The sequence below is a fragment of the Rhagoletis pomonella genome, unplaced genomic scaffold (assembly GCF_013731165.1).
Source record: "Rhagoletis pomonella isolate Grant_MI unplaced genomic scaffold, Rhpom_1.0 Rhpom_scaffold_00005, whole genome shotgun sequence".
Classification (NCBI taxonomy): Eukaryota; Metazoa; Arthropoda; class Insecta; order Diptera; family Tephritidae; genus Rhagoletis; species Rhagoletis pomonella.
Window position 1 is genome coordinate 43,709,619 of NW_023458559.1, and position 14,519 is coordinate 43,724,137.

Here is a 14,519-nt window from a genome sequence, read left to right on the forward strand (position 1 = left end):
TATTTATTTTTTTTTTAGGTTTGGTTTAAACCTATTTTGTTTTTTGTAAGTTACAGTTAAGATTTTTTAGAGGATTTAACACATTTTCGCTTTCAAGTTTTACAAACTTTTTTTTTTTTGATATACAGTATTTTCAAGTTGGAGATGCAGATTTACAGCCACATACCATTCTATGCTTTTAAAAACTATTTTCACTTTGATTAAACTTGGTTTTCCGTTCTAGAAAAATAATTAAAAGATCATTGTTGTTGCTAACAATTTTTATATTTATATTCCGTCTTTTGAACCTAATTTCTTAACCGGCATGCATATCAAAGTTTTCATATTAATTAAAAAATTTTTTTTTTTTTAATTTTTCACACACCCTTACATCAACTCACAAAACCTCCGTCCTCACTCTTCATTTATGCAACCATCTCTCTTGCGCTTCCTCCGATTTACTGCTATATTTCACTTACGCACCTCCTTGTTCTCCTGCAACTTCTTCCAGGTATCACCCAACGCCTTGGCAAAGTGATCATCAACCGAAGCATTCACCTCAGTGATACTCGTCGGCGAAGAGGTTGAGGTTGGTGAGGCTGGTGGCGTATTCGTTGCCGACATCCCCGGTTCAGTTTTGATGCGCATTATCGCCGGCATAATGGGTGGTGGCGTTGCTGTCGCTGTTGGTGGCGTAGACGAGGAGGACACAAAAGTCGATGGCAACGGCGGCTGCGGTGGTGGTGTTGCCGCAGCAGTGGTTGAGTTTGGCGACTGCTGTGGTGTTGCCACCGGCGAGCGTGAATTACTGGTTGAGTGCAGCTCCAACGCTGTTTGGCTGCGCAATGAGGCTGTGTGTGGGAATGTTGGTGGTGGCGGCGGCGGCGGCGAGGAATGCAACGCCGCGCTTGTTGCTGTTGGTGGTAGTGGTGGTGGCGATTGAGCAGGCAGGCCGCGTGCATTTAAATTGGGCGGCGTACTACTGCGTTGTGTAGTAGCCAATGCTAGTGGCTGCTGTTGTGGTGGCGGCAAAGCAATGGCGATATGCTCCAATTGATGTGGCGATAAGCTTTCAGCTTTGACTGAATGCTGTGCCGCCGCAGCGTACATGGCGGCCGAAGAGAGCAAGACCGCTGCTGGCTTTGGTGAAATGAGCGCTTGCGGTGCGCCGGCGGCGGCAGCGGCGGCGGTTGCATGATAGGGCGGCAAAGCGCTTGGCGCCGGCGCATGTCCGACAATTAATGCCTGCGTTGCAATCGGCGACGCGGACGCAACCATTGGTGGTGGTGTGGGCGTTGGCGTATTTATGACAGCTGTGGTTGTCATTGCGGCCGCACTTGGCTGCGGTGATGGTGTGGTTGGATTATGACCGGGCGACTTCTTGCCAAAGAGCGCGGCATAGTCGGGACCCAGCGAGCGGCGAAAGTGTTCATCGATCACCGTTTCACACATGGAAATGGATTCTACAGAAGTAAAAAACAATTTAAACATATAATATATATATTTTTTAAAAAAATTTCTGTGCTGACACTTACCAGTGCTGCGATTGTCATTCTCGCGATTCGCCAGCAATTCGCGATCGCCACGCTCACGTTCGCGTTCGCGCTTCGATGGCGCCTGTGTGATAACGCTAGGGCGCGCCAGCGCAGTGGCATATGTGGAGCCAGGCAATGGCGCGCGATAAGGTGGCGGCGGCGAGGATCGATGCTTCAACGTCGACGACGATACCGACATATCAATGGGACTCTCCATGCCACCGCCTTGATGATGATATGCCGCAACTACGGCAGCAGCTGAGGAGTTCGATGGCGGTGGCGTTGGACGATTAGTGGACTCGCAAAGCGGACGCATTGCTGCAGCCATCATAATAGACATGGGTGGTGGTACGCCACTGTGCACCGTTGCGGTGGCATGATGATGCGCGCTCACTGGTGATGTTAAGCCAGGACAAACCGTTAGTGGCGGTGGCGTGCCAGCAGGCGAGAGGCTGCTCGACGTTGAGGCGGCGGCGGCGGCGCTGCCCAGCGCGGGGTATTCACCGGCACGCGAGCGACGCTCACGACGCCAACGAGCAGTAGGCAGTTCTTTTGATGAAATGCGACCCTCTGAAAGGAAATTAAAAAAAAAGAAAGAAAAATTATTAGCCATTTTTCCGGTTCTTGGGTAAAGGTTAATATACTTTAACAAGGCGATAAGCATATAAGTATGTATGTATTTAGGTATCTTTTTTTGGAAACCAACATGGGCTTTAAGAATGTCTGCCATTTATTGCAACTCTAAAATTTGCTAAACCTCATTTTTGTGATCACAGCACATACAAATGAGACCTGGCGGTAAGCCAACAAAACCCTATGCAGAAAAATAAATGTATATACCTACATATAGTAGAAATAAACGTTATGTACATATGTATGTATGTATGTATGTAACTATGAACCTAGTCATTGAAAATTCATCACATGCCTTCGAAACGCGTCAAACTCAGCGACAACAACTTCAATGGCAACGTCAATGCGCTGGCGTTTTTTTTGCTTTGGCTTTGGCTTTGATCATCGCTCGTTGGTTGCTGGTCACCGCTGCCGCCATTCAGACATGTTCGCGCATATTTAATAACGAAAATAAAAATAAAGTACACCAAACACACGAACGCAAACTTCAATACGAAGTGTGCAAAAAATAAAAAAAAAGAGTAATGTCAATTGGATATTGACAAAAAAAACAACGAAGCTTTCAGGCGCTGTTTAACTGAAGCGTAGGTGTTATGATTCATGAATCACGATCTTACATGTTAAATATATTTGTGCGCCTGCTGGGATAGAGGAGGAAGAAAAATATCATACTTAGTGCGAATAGTTCCCATTTAAACTCGCATGAAATTGAAACATACTTTTGAACTAGAAAATTAAACGCTTAGCTTATGCTGCTAAATTAGGTCAGCGGTAATCTGACGGGCTATTCGGCAACATACATATATGTATGGATATTTTATTCGCTAGCGCTAAAAATTAGGAAACTAAAAAAAAAAAGAAAAAATACTGAACACTTTAAAATTCGCGTCATTACACTACACGCATAAATTATTGCAGGTGGCAACCCTAGTCAAAAATATTCTTGGTACGAAGTGTTTCTAAAGTTTAAAGACCTTGTTTGATTATTTCAATGCACACATGTGTAATTTATTTCCTTAATTCAAATTGTTTCGAATAGGTGGCAGCTTTGTTTAATAATACTTTTCAGATAAAGCTTTTATTTTTTGCTCACAATGCAAAAGTTTACTTAACTTAGATACACATGCATTTATTTTATTTCCTGCTCAAACAATTTTCCACAATAGCGTATTCTAAAATAGAGTTTGGCAACTCTATTTCAAAATAATCCTGCTTTAAAGTACTCTTAAAACGCTTTCGTTTTATATGCATATTGCAACGAGTTTTTCTATTAACTTGATCTATGCTCATTTACGATGCTGAAGTTCGCTTCTTAAGTCTTTTGTTTAATCACAGCCGATACTCTGCATGTGTGCTACTGTAAATGTTTATTTTAAACAAAAGTGCATAAGAAATCGTGTGCAAATATTCAATTGGCTTATTAAACCGATATCGATAAATATATCGATAACCAACTTGGTGATAGTATATCGATGATGTTATCGAAAAGTATAGAGGCAAATATATGTATCTACATTAATATCGATAACGGCTTGACACGCAACTATATCAATAACTTAACGAATAACGTTATCGATAAATATATATATATATATATATCAGTTGTACGTATGTAGCAAATATGTATAGCAGTAATGTTGTACTTAGTAAACTTGAGTATGTAATTCCAAAATTTATCGATAAATCATGCGATTAAATTATCGGTAAATGTATCGAATACAATATACACAACGCAGTAAGACAAGAGTATCGAAAAATCGATAAATACATATAACGATAGAAAACTCGATATCAGTATGTTGAGTACGTTATCGATATTTTTATGATAAAATTCGAATAACATTGATATTGAGAACGGTTGTTCTAAGCACATCGATGGGAAGATCGATAAATATCAAAAATTAAATTGATAAATTTAAAAGTCGATTAAATTATCGATATACTTTTATGAGGTTATTTATGTATATTGCATGTGGCTAAAATATCGATACAAATTATAATAAATAATTTTTTTTTTTATAAAATCTGCGCTGTTTTTTTTTTTTAATTGATGACGTTGATAACAGTTCTGATGAATATATTCAATAAGATCGATAAATAAAATAAAATCAATTAAAATCGACAATACTATCTATAAAAGCTTATGTGGTTAGGAATAAATATCGTTAAAAATTGTCGACATATTATCTACACAAAATTTGCACTAAAACCTTCTAATTCTTCCTACACACATCTCAAGAGAACCCTAAGTCTGCGTTTTACCAGAATCATTTAAGTGAAAATACATATATTTTAATTTTTGAATTTTTGGTTTCAATTTTAATTTGTTGTTAATTTTGATTTAAGTGGCCTATGATCTTCACTGAAATAAAAATTAAATTGGAATACCCACACTCAGTGATGTTATACGTTCAATCAGCTGATCAGTATACACAAACCACATACTACCACTTTTGGCACGGTGCTGCCAAGTTTTACTGAACTTAAATAAAAAGCTTATTGAAACTGGAAAAAATTCAATTGAGAATTAAATAAAAAATTAAATTGAAATTAATTTCTACTTAAATGAATCTGTTGAAACGCAGCATAACAATTTTGCAAGAGGCTTGTCAGTTTTTTTTTTTTTTTCAAAAGGAAAACTGTAATCAATAGACGGATAAGCTCAAGTAAATGAAAACCAAACAAGATAAGAAATACAATGCCAAAAAAACTAGCAGATAAAAAGTTAGAAAGACAAAAAAGCAAAACAAAGCAAGTAAGTTGTGTACATATTACAAATCATACAAATGGAAGGAAGTACACGGCCGCGAATTTGAAACTAAGTGAGCAGCGACAATGGCAGCATTATTAATAAACAACGAAAGTCTACAATGTTTAAAACACACGACAAACACCAGACTATGAAAGTGAGCGCATAAAGGAATACAGATTATATATAAAAAAAAAAAGAAAATAGAAACCAAAAAATTAATAAACAAGCAAAAAAAAAAATAGAAAAAAGAGTATAGCATAACAAAAAAAAAAAAGATAAACGCAAACACAAACGGCTGTGCGGCAGCAATCAAGTTGAAAGCAAACCAGTTTGCTACCACAATACGCGCGCGCCTTGCTGTGCTGCGCTTTTCTACGTCGACTTGATCATGCCACCAACACCATAGAAATCACAACAACAGTCCCGACGCCGCCACGGGCATTTGAAATCACAATAACAAAAACCTGCTTTTGTTTTGCTGCTTGCTAGCCACTTCTCACTTTGGAGGCTTTTGTTTTCATTTTTTTTTTTTAGTATATTTTGCTGTTTGGCGTTTCCACCTTTACACATTTACATTCACGTTCACGCCCCATCTTTTCGCAGTCATCACACAATGTGCGTGTAAGTATTTCTGAGTGATGTTGGGGCACTTAGTTGTTTTTTTTTTTAGTTTTAGTTTTAGTTTTTTTTTGCTTTACTGCGTTGCGTATAAAATTTATGATTTAATATGAATGTGGTACATACATATGTACATACTAGGGATGTTAATTTTTTTCGATTTTTACGATCCCGGGATTTTCGGGATGTCGTTGGTTCAATCCCGGGATCAGTCCCGGAATTTAGATATTTATTATTTTTCAACAACTTGCAAATTGCATCAATATGGTGTGAGATGCTCTCCTACCATAACTATAATAAATAATAAGTAAATGGGTTTGGAACGTTGTTTTCTATTTAAAGTGAACATTATTTCATAAGCAACAAAACGAAAGACAGTAATTAAATTGATATGCATTTAATAATACTTTAGCATATAGTACATATCTGATAAAGTAATTCAAGGTATGTTAAAAAAAGCTCGATGCAAAGTAAATTAAGTCAACAAAATTATTTTCTGGTTGAAATAAGTTCATAATACTAGTGTTAGTTTTTTGTCTATATTCCTTTTGTTTATTCAAAGCTAAATTTTTTTTTATAAAATTTTACCTCATTTCTCTGACGTAATGATTTTTTTTAAAAGACTTTATAATTACAAAGATAAGACTATTTCCAAAATTCATTTAAAAAATTCAGTGCAATGTAAAACAAATACATGGATACCAAATGAAATCGTTTTTTTGGGTTCACAAGGACGAATTTATTTTATTTGTTTAGGCTAATAAAGTTAGTGCTTGATATATAAAATTGAAAAAAAAAATAATAATAACTGAAAAATTTCGAGAATATTCAAGGATAAAATTATAAAAGGGTATTTTCGATACCTACCCGTCTCTTACGCCCCAAAAAATGTAATTTTGTTTTAACTCTACAGAATCTTTTCTTTCATTTTATACCCATACTATTTTTGTAGGTATATTGCACCGAAATTTTTAAATCATTTTTTGAAAAAACTCATATGTTTTAAATTTCAAAGTTCTTTTAAAAATCCTGACATCAGAGAGAAAAATTAAGAACGCAATTTTACTATAATTGTCCCTTGGTTTGGCGAATATATTGATTTTTTTGTGTGTGCAAAATTGCCTGCCGCAAGGTATTATATCGCAGTTTAAAGTACAAAACCGCGTATGTGAGGTTGCATAAATCATTTGCTAGAGAGTAAAAGCACCCATGTTGTAAAATAGATCTCTTTTTTTTTAAAGCAATCGCATTTTTGGATAGTATATTTCAGGACGAATGAATAAGGATTGAGCCAAGAGCTTGGGTGAGCAAATCCAATTTTTGGCAGCAAACGTCAGTTACGCGGTTTTGCAGAATCACGATACGCGGTTTTGTACTTAAAAAAAAATTTTGAGTATTAAATAAACAAAAGAAATATAGCTAAAACTGGTCAACATAAAGCGTTTCTATTATTGCCGCCAGTGTAAATTACAAAACCTAGAATCCCGGGATTTTCGGGACTTAAAAATACCGGGATTAAAATTACTAGTACATATATACATGCATATATAAATTTATACGTACCCGAATAAATATGTAAGTATTTACGCCGGAATTACTTTTTGTGAATATAAATAAGAAGTGTGGCGATCTCGCTGGCTATTTTATTTAATAGGGCCTTGGGCTATTCTTTCATGGGGTCTACGAAAAAACACTGCAAACTCGCTAAGAGCATTGGTGGTGTCAAAAGGACCTAACCACTCTACATACCTTTCAACTGAGGCGCCCACCTGCATCTCTTCTGAGAGTGAAAGAGAGCCCATTGATGATAATTTTCTCACTGCTGGCGCCGTAAGAGTTGAACCCTTTAAGGTAAAGATAAGCCTAGTAGAATGAAGGATGGCTCAGTGGAGTGGGAGCGATAACAGTATTTCTTTGGGTAATGGAAAACTGGAAAAAGCAAAATCTATTCTTGTCGCTGGATAGAACTGCAGATCTATGAACAGCGGCGAGTCACTAAGTCGAGGGAACTAACATTGAAGAGTTAGCGATTATTGGAAAACAACTTAAGTAAAACTTAGAGGAAAAGATCTTACAGTCATATATGTATGTAGGTACGTTGGATCAATACCGACCTAAGCCTTCATACGAGGCAGCACCGTTTATTCTTCGCTTTCCACGTTGGATATGGAAGTAAAGCAAAGGAGGTGTACGAAGACAAGACGAAGTATCTTCTGTTTCCCACCGAGAAATTATTGCATAGAAATATTTTAATATGTATTAATTTTTTGAGATTTATCGTAATTGCAAAACCAAAAGTAAACCTCTTTTCCGGTGTTGCTGCTATTGTAAATAGTCTAATCTGTGTGCATAAATTATGACTTTCATTAAGTTGTTAGTTACACTTACAGAGCAGAGCATTTTCTTGGGTATACTATGTGCAAAAGTAAAAAAAAAAATTATTTTACGTACACATTTTACACGCCATTGTACGCTACATTAGAAATAAATAAATGGATGTGTGTGTGTGTTTGTGCTGTCACTCTTCATTGTGCTACCAAATCAATATTATGTGGTGAATTAATTTGTTACGATGCAAAATATTTAAGAGCATGCAATAAAAAGCAAAAGTAAAGCATTGCTGTGAAAAAAAAACAAATGGGTACAAACTTTTCTGAAACAAAAAGTTAACTTCATGAATACAATAAAGCAACTTTCCCACGAATTTTTAATCCAAAGTATATTTCCTTTTTTAATTAAAGTTCGTCGTATACCACTGAGTCGGAAGTATTTTTGCAGGACAATTTCGAAACATTTGTTTTTTCTTTTTTGGTTTTTTTTTTGCCAAACCTAGCGGTCGGGTCGCCTTTATACATTTTTCGGTGACACCTAAATTCGACAATAAAATTTTGTTTATTTAGTTCTACTAATGGTTTTTGTTGAGCTTTGACTTACTGACATAAGGGTGGTACTTGAGTGCGATAGGAGCTGAGATTTTGTGGGAAACTACCGGAACGGGATACTTGGATCAATGAACATTGGAACAAAAAAATTGTCTCCTCGGTATACATACTTATCATACTTTAAGATACGACTGTAATTGTCGAAGACTCAAAATCCAAAAAAAAAGGCGACACCTTTGCTCGGCCAAAAATTTTTTTTCGAAATTGCCTTGTAAAACTTCTTATGAATTAGAGACGTAAGCCGAATTTTTTTGCGGTGCGGTTTAATGTATATATGACGTAAAGTCGGAGTTTTAAAGCTCTCACCTCCAGGGATTATTCTATACCGAAAAAATATACCTGCTTTGTTTTTATATTTGAAATCAAAAAATTTTTAGAGGTCATTCAAAAATTTCCATGCACTAATTTTATATGAAAACAAGTAAGAAAGGCTAAGTTCGGGCGGAGCCGAACATTAAATACCCGGCGCAAGTATTAAATATATGTTTTTTCACCCTTCCGAAACCTTCCGCTAGATGGTAAGCCGAGTTGTAACAATTTTGAGTAAATTAGCGTCCTTCAATTTCGAAATATTGAAGTTTCAAGCAATTCTTAAATTTACCGTTATATGAGAATCGGCCGTTATATTAGTCCGATTTCAATAATTTTCAACGTTTTGCTTACACGTGGCAAGTACAATAACCATACCGAGTTTGGTACAAATTGGTAGAACGGTTACCGGTATACTTATATGTGATCATAAGTGGGCGGTGCCACTCCCATTTTCCAAAATTTTACCATAAACGCATTTCTTGGTAAAGAATTGTTGCAACCATCAATTTTGAAAAAATGAGCTTCAATATTTAATGATTTATCGAAGATTTTGTATTTCTCTAAATTACCGTTATATGGGATGTGGGCGTGGTTATTGTCCGATTTTAAAAAGTTTCGGCGGTTTTTTATGCTGTACCAAGGCCAACAACTGTGCCAAGTTTGGAAGAAATTGGTGTAGCGGTTACCAAGATATACACATGTAACCATAAGTGGGCGTGGCTACGCCCATTTTCCAAGAATTTATAATATTCTTATTTTTCGTCTAAAACTTATTATAAATATCAATTTTGAGTGAATAATCTCCAGTAGTTACTAAAATATTGCAGTTTTCATATTTCTGAAAATTACCGTTATATGGGAAATAGGCGTGGTTATTGAGCGATTTTAAAAATTTTCGGCCATTTGGTATGTTATGCGAAGGCCAACAACTGTGCCAAGTGGTTATTGTCCGATTTTAAAAAGTTTCGGCGGTTTTTATGCTGTACCAAGGCCAACAACTGTGCCAAGTTTGGAAGAAATTGGGGCAGCGGTTACCAAGATATACACATGTAACCATAAGTGGGCGTGGCTACGCCCATTTTCCAAAAATTTATAATATTCTTATTTTTCGTCTAAAAATTATTGTAAATATCAATTTTGAGTGAATTATCTTCAGTAGTTACTAAAATATCGCAGTTTTCGTATTTCTGGAAATTACCGTTATATGGGAAGTGGGCGTGGTTAAAGTCCGATTTCGCCCATTTTCAATACCAACCTACCTTGGATTAAGGGAAACCTACATACCAAATTTCGTTGAGATATCTCAATTTTTGCTCGAGTTATCGTGTACACGGACAGACGGACAGACGGACAGACGGACAGACGGACGGACAGACAGACATGGCTTAATCGATTTCTTTTTTCATCCTGATCATTTATGTATACATTTGTCTATATCTATCTCGATTCGTTTTGGCTGTTACAAACAACCGTTATGTGAATAAAATTAATATACCCTTGTGCACAAGTGCGCTCGGGTATAAAAAACATTTTTCGTAGAAGTGGTATAGAATCTTGAAAACTCGGAAAACTCTATTTCTTTTCTGGAGACTTTCAATAATAATACCCAATTGTTTATTTTACCAATTGTTAATATTGACAATTTTTTCAGGTTCTCCAAAAACACATAAAAATGCAATGGGGAGCCAAAATATCGCTGGTATCAAAAAATGGTAAAAAAAACAATTGGGTATTATTACTGGCAGTCTCCTGAAGAGAAACAGAGATTTCCGGTCGAAAAATATTGATTTTCAAGAAAAATGATTTTCCATTTCTAAGAATAATTGTTTTTCCCTATATAAAATACATGGAAATCTTTGAGCGACCTATAAAATGTTTTTGATACCGAAATAAAAAAGCAGGGGTACAACAATCCTAGGGGTGAGAACATTAAAAATTTGACCTTAATTTTTGCCCCCACGTGGATTTTTGGACCACCCTAATGTCCACACATACATACATAAGGGTATTTGAGACGGGTATTTGGTGGTTTTATGTGCCATAACTTTCGGTATGTAATATTTTTGTGAAGGAGCCAATTCTGCTCATCATGATTTTTAGTTAAAATCTGTAGTTAGTATGTTTACGTTAAAATAAAAACATCTGTTCTTTTCCAAAAATTCCTTGGAATTTCATAATGTTTTCTGAGCAACAATGGTCACAAACTGGTTAAAAACCTGCGCTTTTCTCGCGATAATATGCTCCAGTGAAAAGCTTTTGGGGTTCCGGAAACATGAACAAATTTATATTGCTAATACCAGCATATTCATATTTCCATACATAATAGCTAATACAAATTGGCAGTTGTTACATTTATGTTTATAGCACATAATCGTATTAATTTAATGCTCATTGCATTTTCTTTGCACGTACGTACGTGATAATTTTTCAAATTCCAATACCCCACACTAAGGCAAAATATATAAAGACATACATACATATGTACATATTTTGGTAAGTATTCCATACATAAGGAAATATGTTTGGTGTGCACCAATTTAAGTATGTATAACAAATATGCAAATTAAATATTATAACAAATGAAAAAAATAAAACGATCGATGAGCAGTGACAACGACAAAAGATATGTACATATATATATATATGTATATGGGGCGTTCCATACCAAAACGGACGGGGTTCACACTTCATGTGTTTGATTTATTTCAAATCTTAAGGGTTGATGCATAAACATAAATAATAAATAAATATGAAATTTGAGCTTGAATAATACATTTTTAAAAACTTTACAGCACAAAAATGAAAACAAATTGATTTAATAGTTTTCCAAATATCTGTAGAACGGGGCGAGAAAAAATTTGAAAAAAAATCACACATACACACATCAAAATTCTCTATGAAAAGACACATTTGTTGTTAAAAAAATTAGTTTTTGATGTCTCAAAAAAGATAAAAAAATAATCACAATGGTAGCTCTGAGTATTGCCCAATATTTAAGTATATCTAGTATTATTATGCGGTGCACTCTACAATAATTAGAGTTATGAATTTTTTTTTGTACACCGGAGTTCTTTAAAAAGAGTATATAATAAATTTGCAAGCTTTTTAAAATTTTTTAGAATTTTTTTAAGTATGCAGTTCTGTAGCCCATTAAATTTTAGTATAATAAAGTGCAAGTTTTAAGCGATTGAAAAACTGAAGTTATTGAACAACAATTAAACTTTGTAATTGAGCGCGGCTTGCGCCCTCCGAAGCCTGCATCTGCGTACGTCCATGATGGTGGATATACAGTATTGGACAATACAATAGCACCCCCATTTCAAAGTGATATTGTTTCCCACCGATTTTATTTATTTATTTTTAGGAATTTTCAATTAAATTACGCTTCATTCTCTAACAAAACCCATATAAACCCAAGTTTTAAACTTTGTAGAAAACTACAAAAAAATCCAAAAACTTTTCACTAAAATTTCAAACCAGTTTCTTAGAAGTGTTACGATTTTTTTTGAGTACGGTAATTTTTAGCCACTTGAAACTTTGCACATTGTTACACTGGTATTGAATAGGCTACAAAACAGCGTACTCGAAAAAATTCTAACACTTCTGCGAAAAAAGTTTGAAATTTAGGTGAAAGTTGTTGTACAAAAGTATAAATGTATAAACAAAATATCGATTATATGTCGAAAATAATTTCATTAAATATATCGATTATCGATCGATATACATCAACATTTCGTTAAAATTTTGATAAATGCATCTATGAACGCATGTGTATTATTATGGTTTTTCCAAAACATTTTTCATTAAAAGCGGCCTCCAACTCAATAAAAATGGTTAAATACTCTAGAAAGAAGATCGAAATTTTATTTAATCATGTTGAAGTTATGTCTAACGGAATTCGAATATGGGACCACCTACAGCAGAATTTGTAAAGAAATATACATTCGTAATGTTAAATAAATTACATTTGTAAATAAGCAATTTAAAAAAAATTGTATTTTTATAGGCATTTTATGTCCAAAAGTAGGTAGTTACAAGTTAGTTGACATCTAATGCAGACGTAACCATCCTTGACTATTTCGCGACCATCGCCATAAGACATATAGTTAGCTTTCCTTAAAGAAAATATGCAGGCAATAGGGACCTTTAGTGCCTTCCTAAACAAGTTCAAGTTAAATTATGGTTAGATACATTTCCTGCAGGTGTAGGTATAATTAAAAACAAAAGCCCGAAAAGTAAATATGTAGATATATCGATTTAAGCCTCGTTAATAATATCATCTAATAGATAAATTTCATATCGATTATTAAATAGAAAAAAAAAATCTATAATATTTCGATAAAAGCACAAGAAAACGCTGGAATTTCTCCTTCGATAAATACACCCTCCTGATAAATATATCGAAATGTACATAAGGCAGGGCCGCTGCGTATTATCATATGTTTATAAATTTCATATTGATTATTATATAGAAAAAAAGTATCGTTAGCTTTTCGGTGAAATATCGTCATTACTGCATTTATGTAATACAACACATACATTTAGTATCGATAATTATTTATATATATATGTAGATAAAAAGTATCGACAGTATTTTGGGAAAAATATCGAAAGTTATGTGTAACTAATATCTCTGTAAATGTATATGTTTATCGATAAATATATCGATAAGAACCTGACGGTAAATATTTCTTTATCGATAAATACATCGTTGAAAATCCGATAAAATACCGCTGCATTTGAGGTGTAACTTTAAAACCAAGTAAACAACTGTTGACTCTTTTAGGCAACCGTGGGCATTTCCAATCAGAACCTGATTTCAATATCAAAACACATCCAATCGAGTATTCCTGAATCTAGTTTATTTTTTTGTAGAACGTTACACGCATCATCTTTTCAAACATACAAAAATACAACGGAGCCATGGCTTCCTACTTTATTAACTTCTTCGCTAAATTTCGAAGATTGCTCGACTCCACGTGGCTTATCGTTGGTATGCACGCTGAAATAGCAAATAGCAAATACCAAACCCAAAACCGATAAATGGCATGCAACGACAAGAAAAACAATGTACTTAAGATTCTGCATTCCTCCTTGTAATTCCAACATACTAAGTTAAATATTCTTTACCATCAACAAAACTCGACCAATTGTTGCGTTAAGCCTGGCTGCCACTAAACCTCAGCGGCAGTGCCAATTTATGTACATATGTACATACTTATGTGTCGACATAAGAGCCTCAAGGAGAGACCACAATCATGTCCGGTATGCATGGAAAAATGCAACAACGCCCTTCCTACGAATATTTGGAATTGATGTAGAAATTCTGCAGGCTCCAGCGTAAATTATACAACGCAGCAGCAGTAGGCTAACATACAATGACACACGCACTCGATTACTTAAAAAAAAACATTCAATGCCTGCCTTGCATGTCCAGCCTCCGGTCGCCTTGCCTACCGACGTACATATATGTACATATGCATATGTATGTATGTATGTACATACCTGCTTCCTAACTTCCTGCCTGCCTTATTGTTCTGCCATGAAACCAATGGAATTGCGGCTGCCTCCACAGAAAAGCTTGCTTTATCCGCCATCATCATCTCTTGCTGTGCTGCTTGCGATCCCATTGATATTTTTGTGTTGGAACTTGCAGCATTTTTATTTTGTTGTATCTTTCTTCATTTAGTGTGCTCTTGTGGCACCAAAAAGTCAAATACCTTCTTGCTGTTCCGAGTGGAGCATTCA

The 14,519-nt window shown here is 35.2% G+C and overlaps 1 protein-coding gene across 1 annotated transcript in view; it reads right to left on the reverse strand.

Annotated features, from left to right (window-relative positions):
- LOC118739029 (proline-rich protein 36-like) overlaps window positions 1-14,519 on the reverse strand; it is a 46,889-nt gene continuing 32,370 nt past the window's right edge. Inside the window, exons 2-3 of the mRNA XM_036470118.1 lie at window positions 1,515-2,084; window positions 1-1,442 (exon numbers count right to left, since the gene is read on the reverse strand). Coding sequence (XP_036326011.1) covers window positions 451-1,442; window positions 1,515-2,084 — 1,562 coding nt within the window. The 3' untranslated portion in view covers window positions 1-450. The remainder of the gene's footprint in view (window positions 1,443-1,514; window positions 2,085-14,519) is intronic.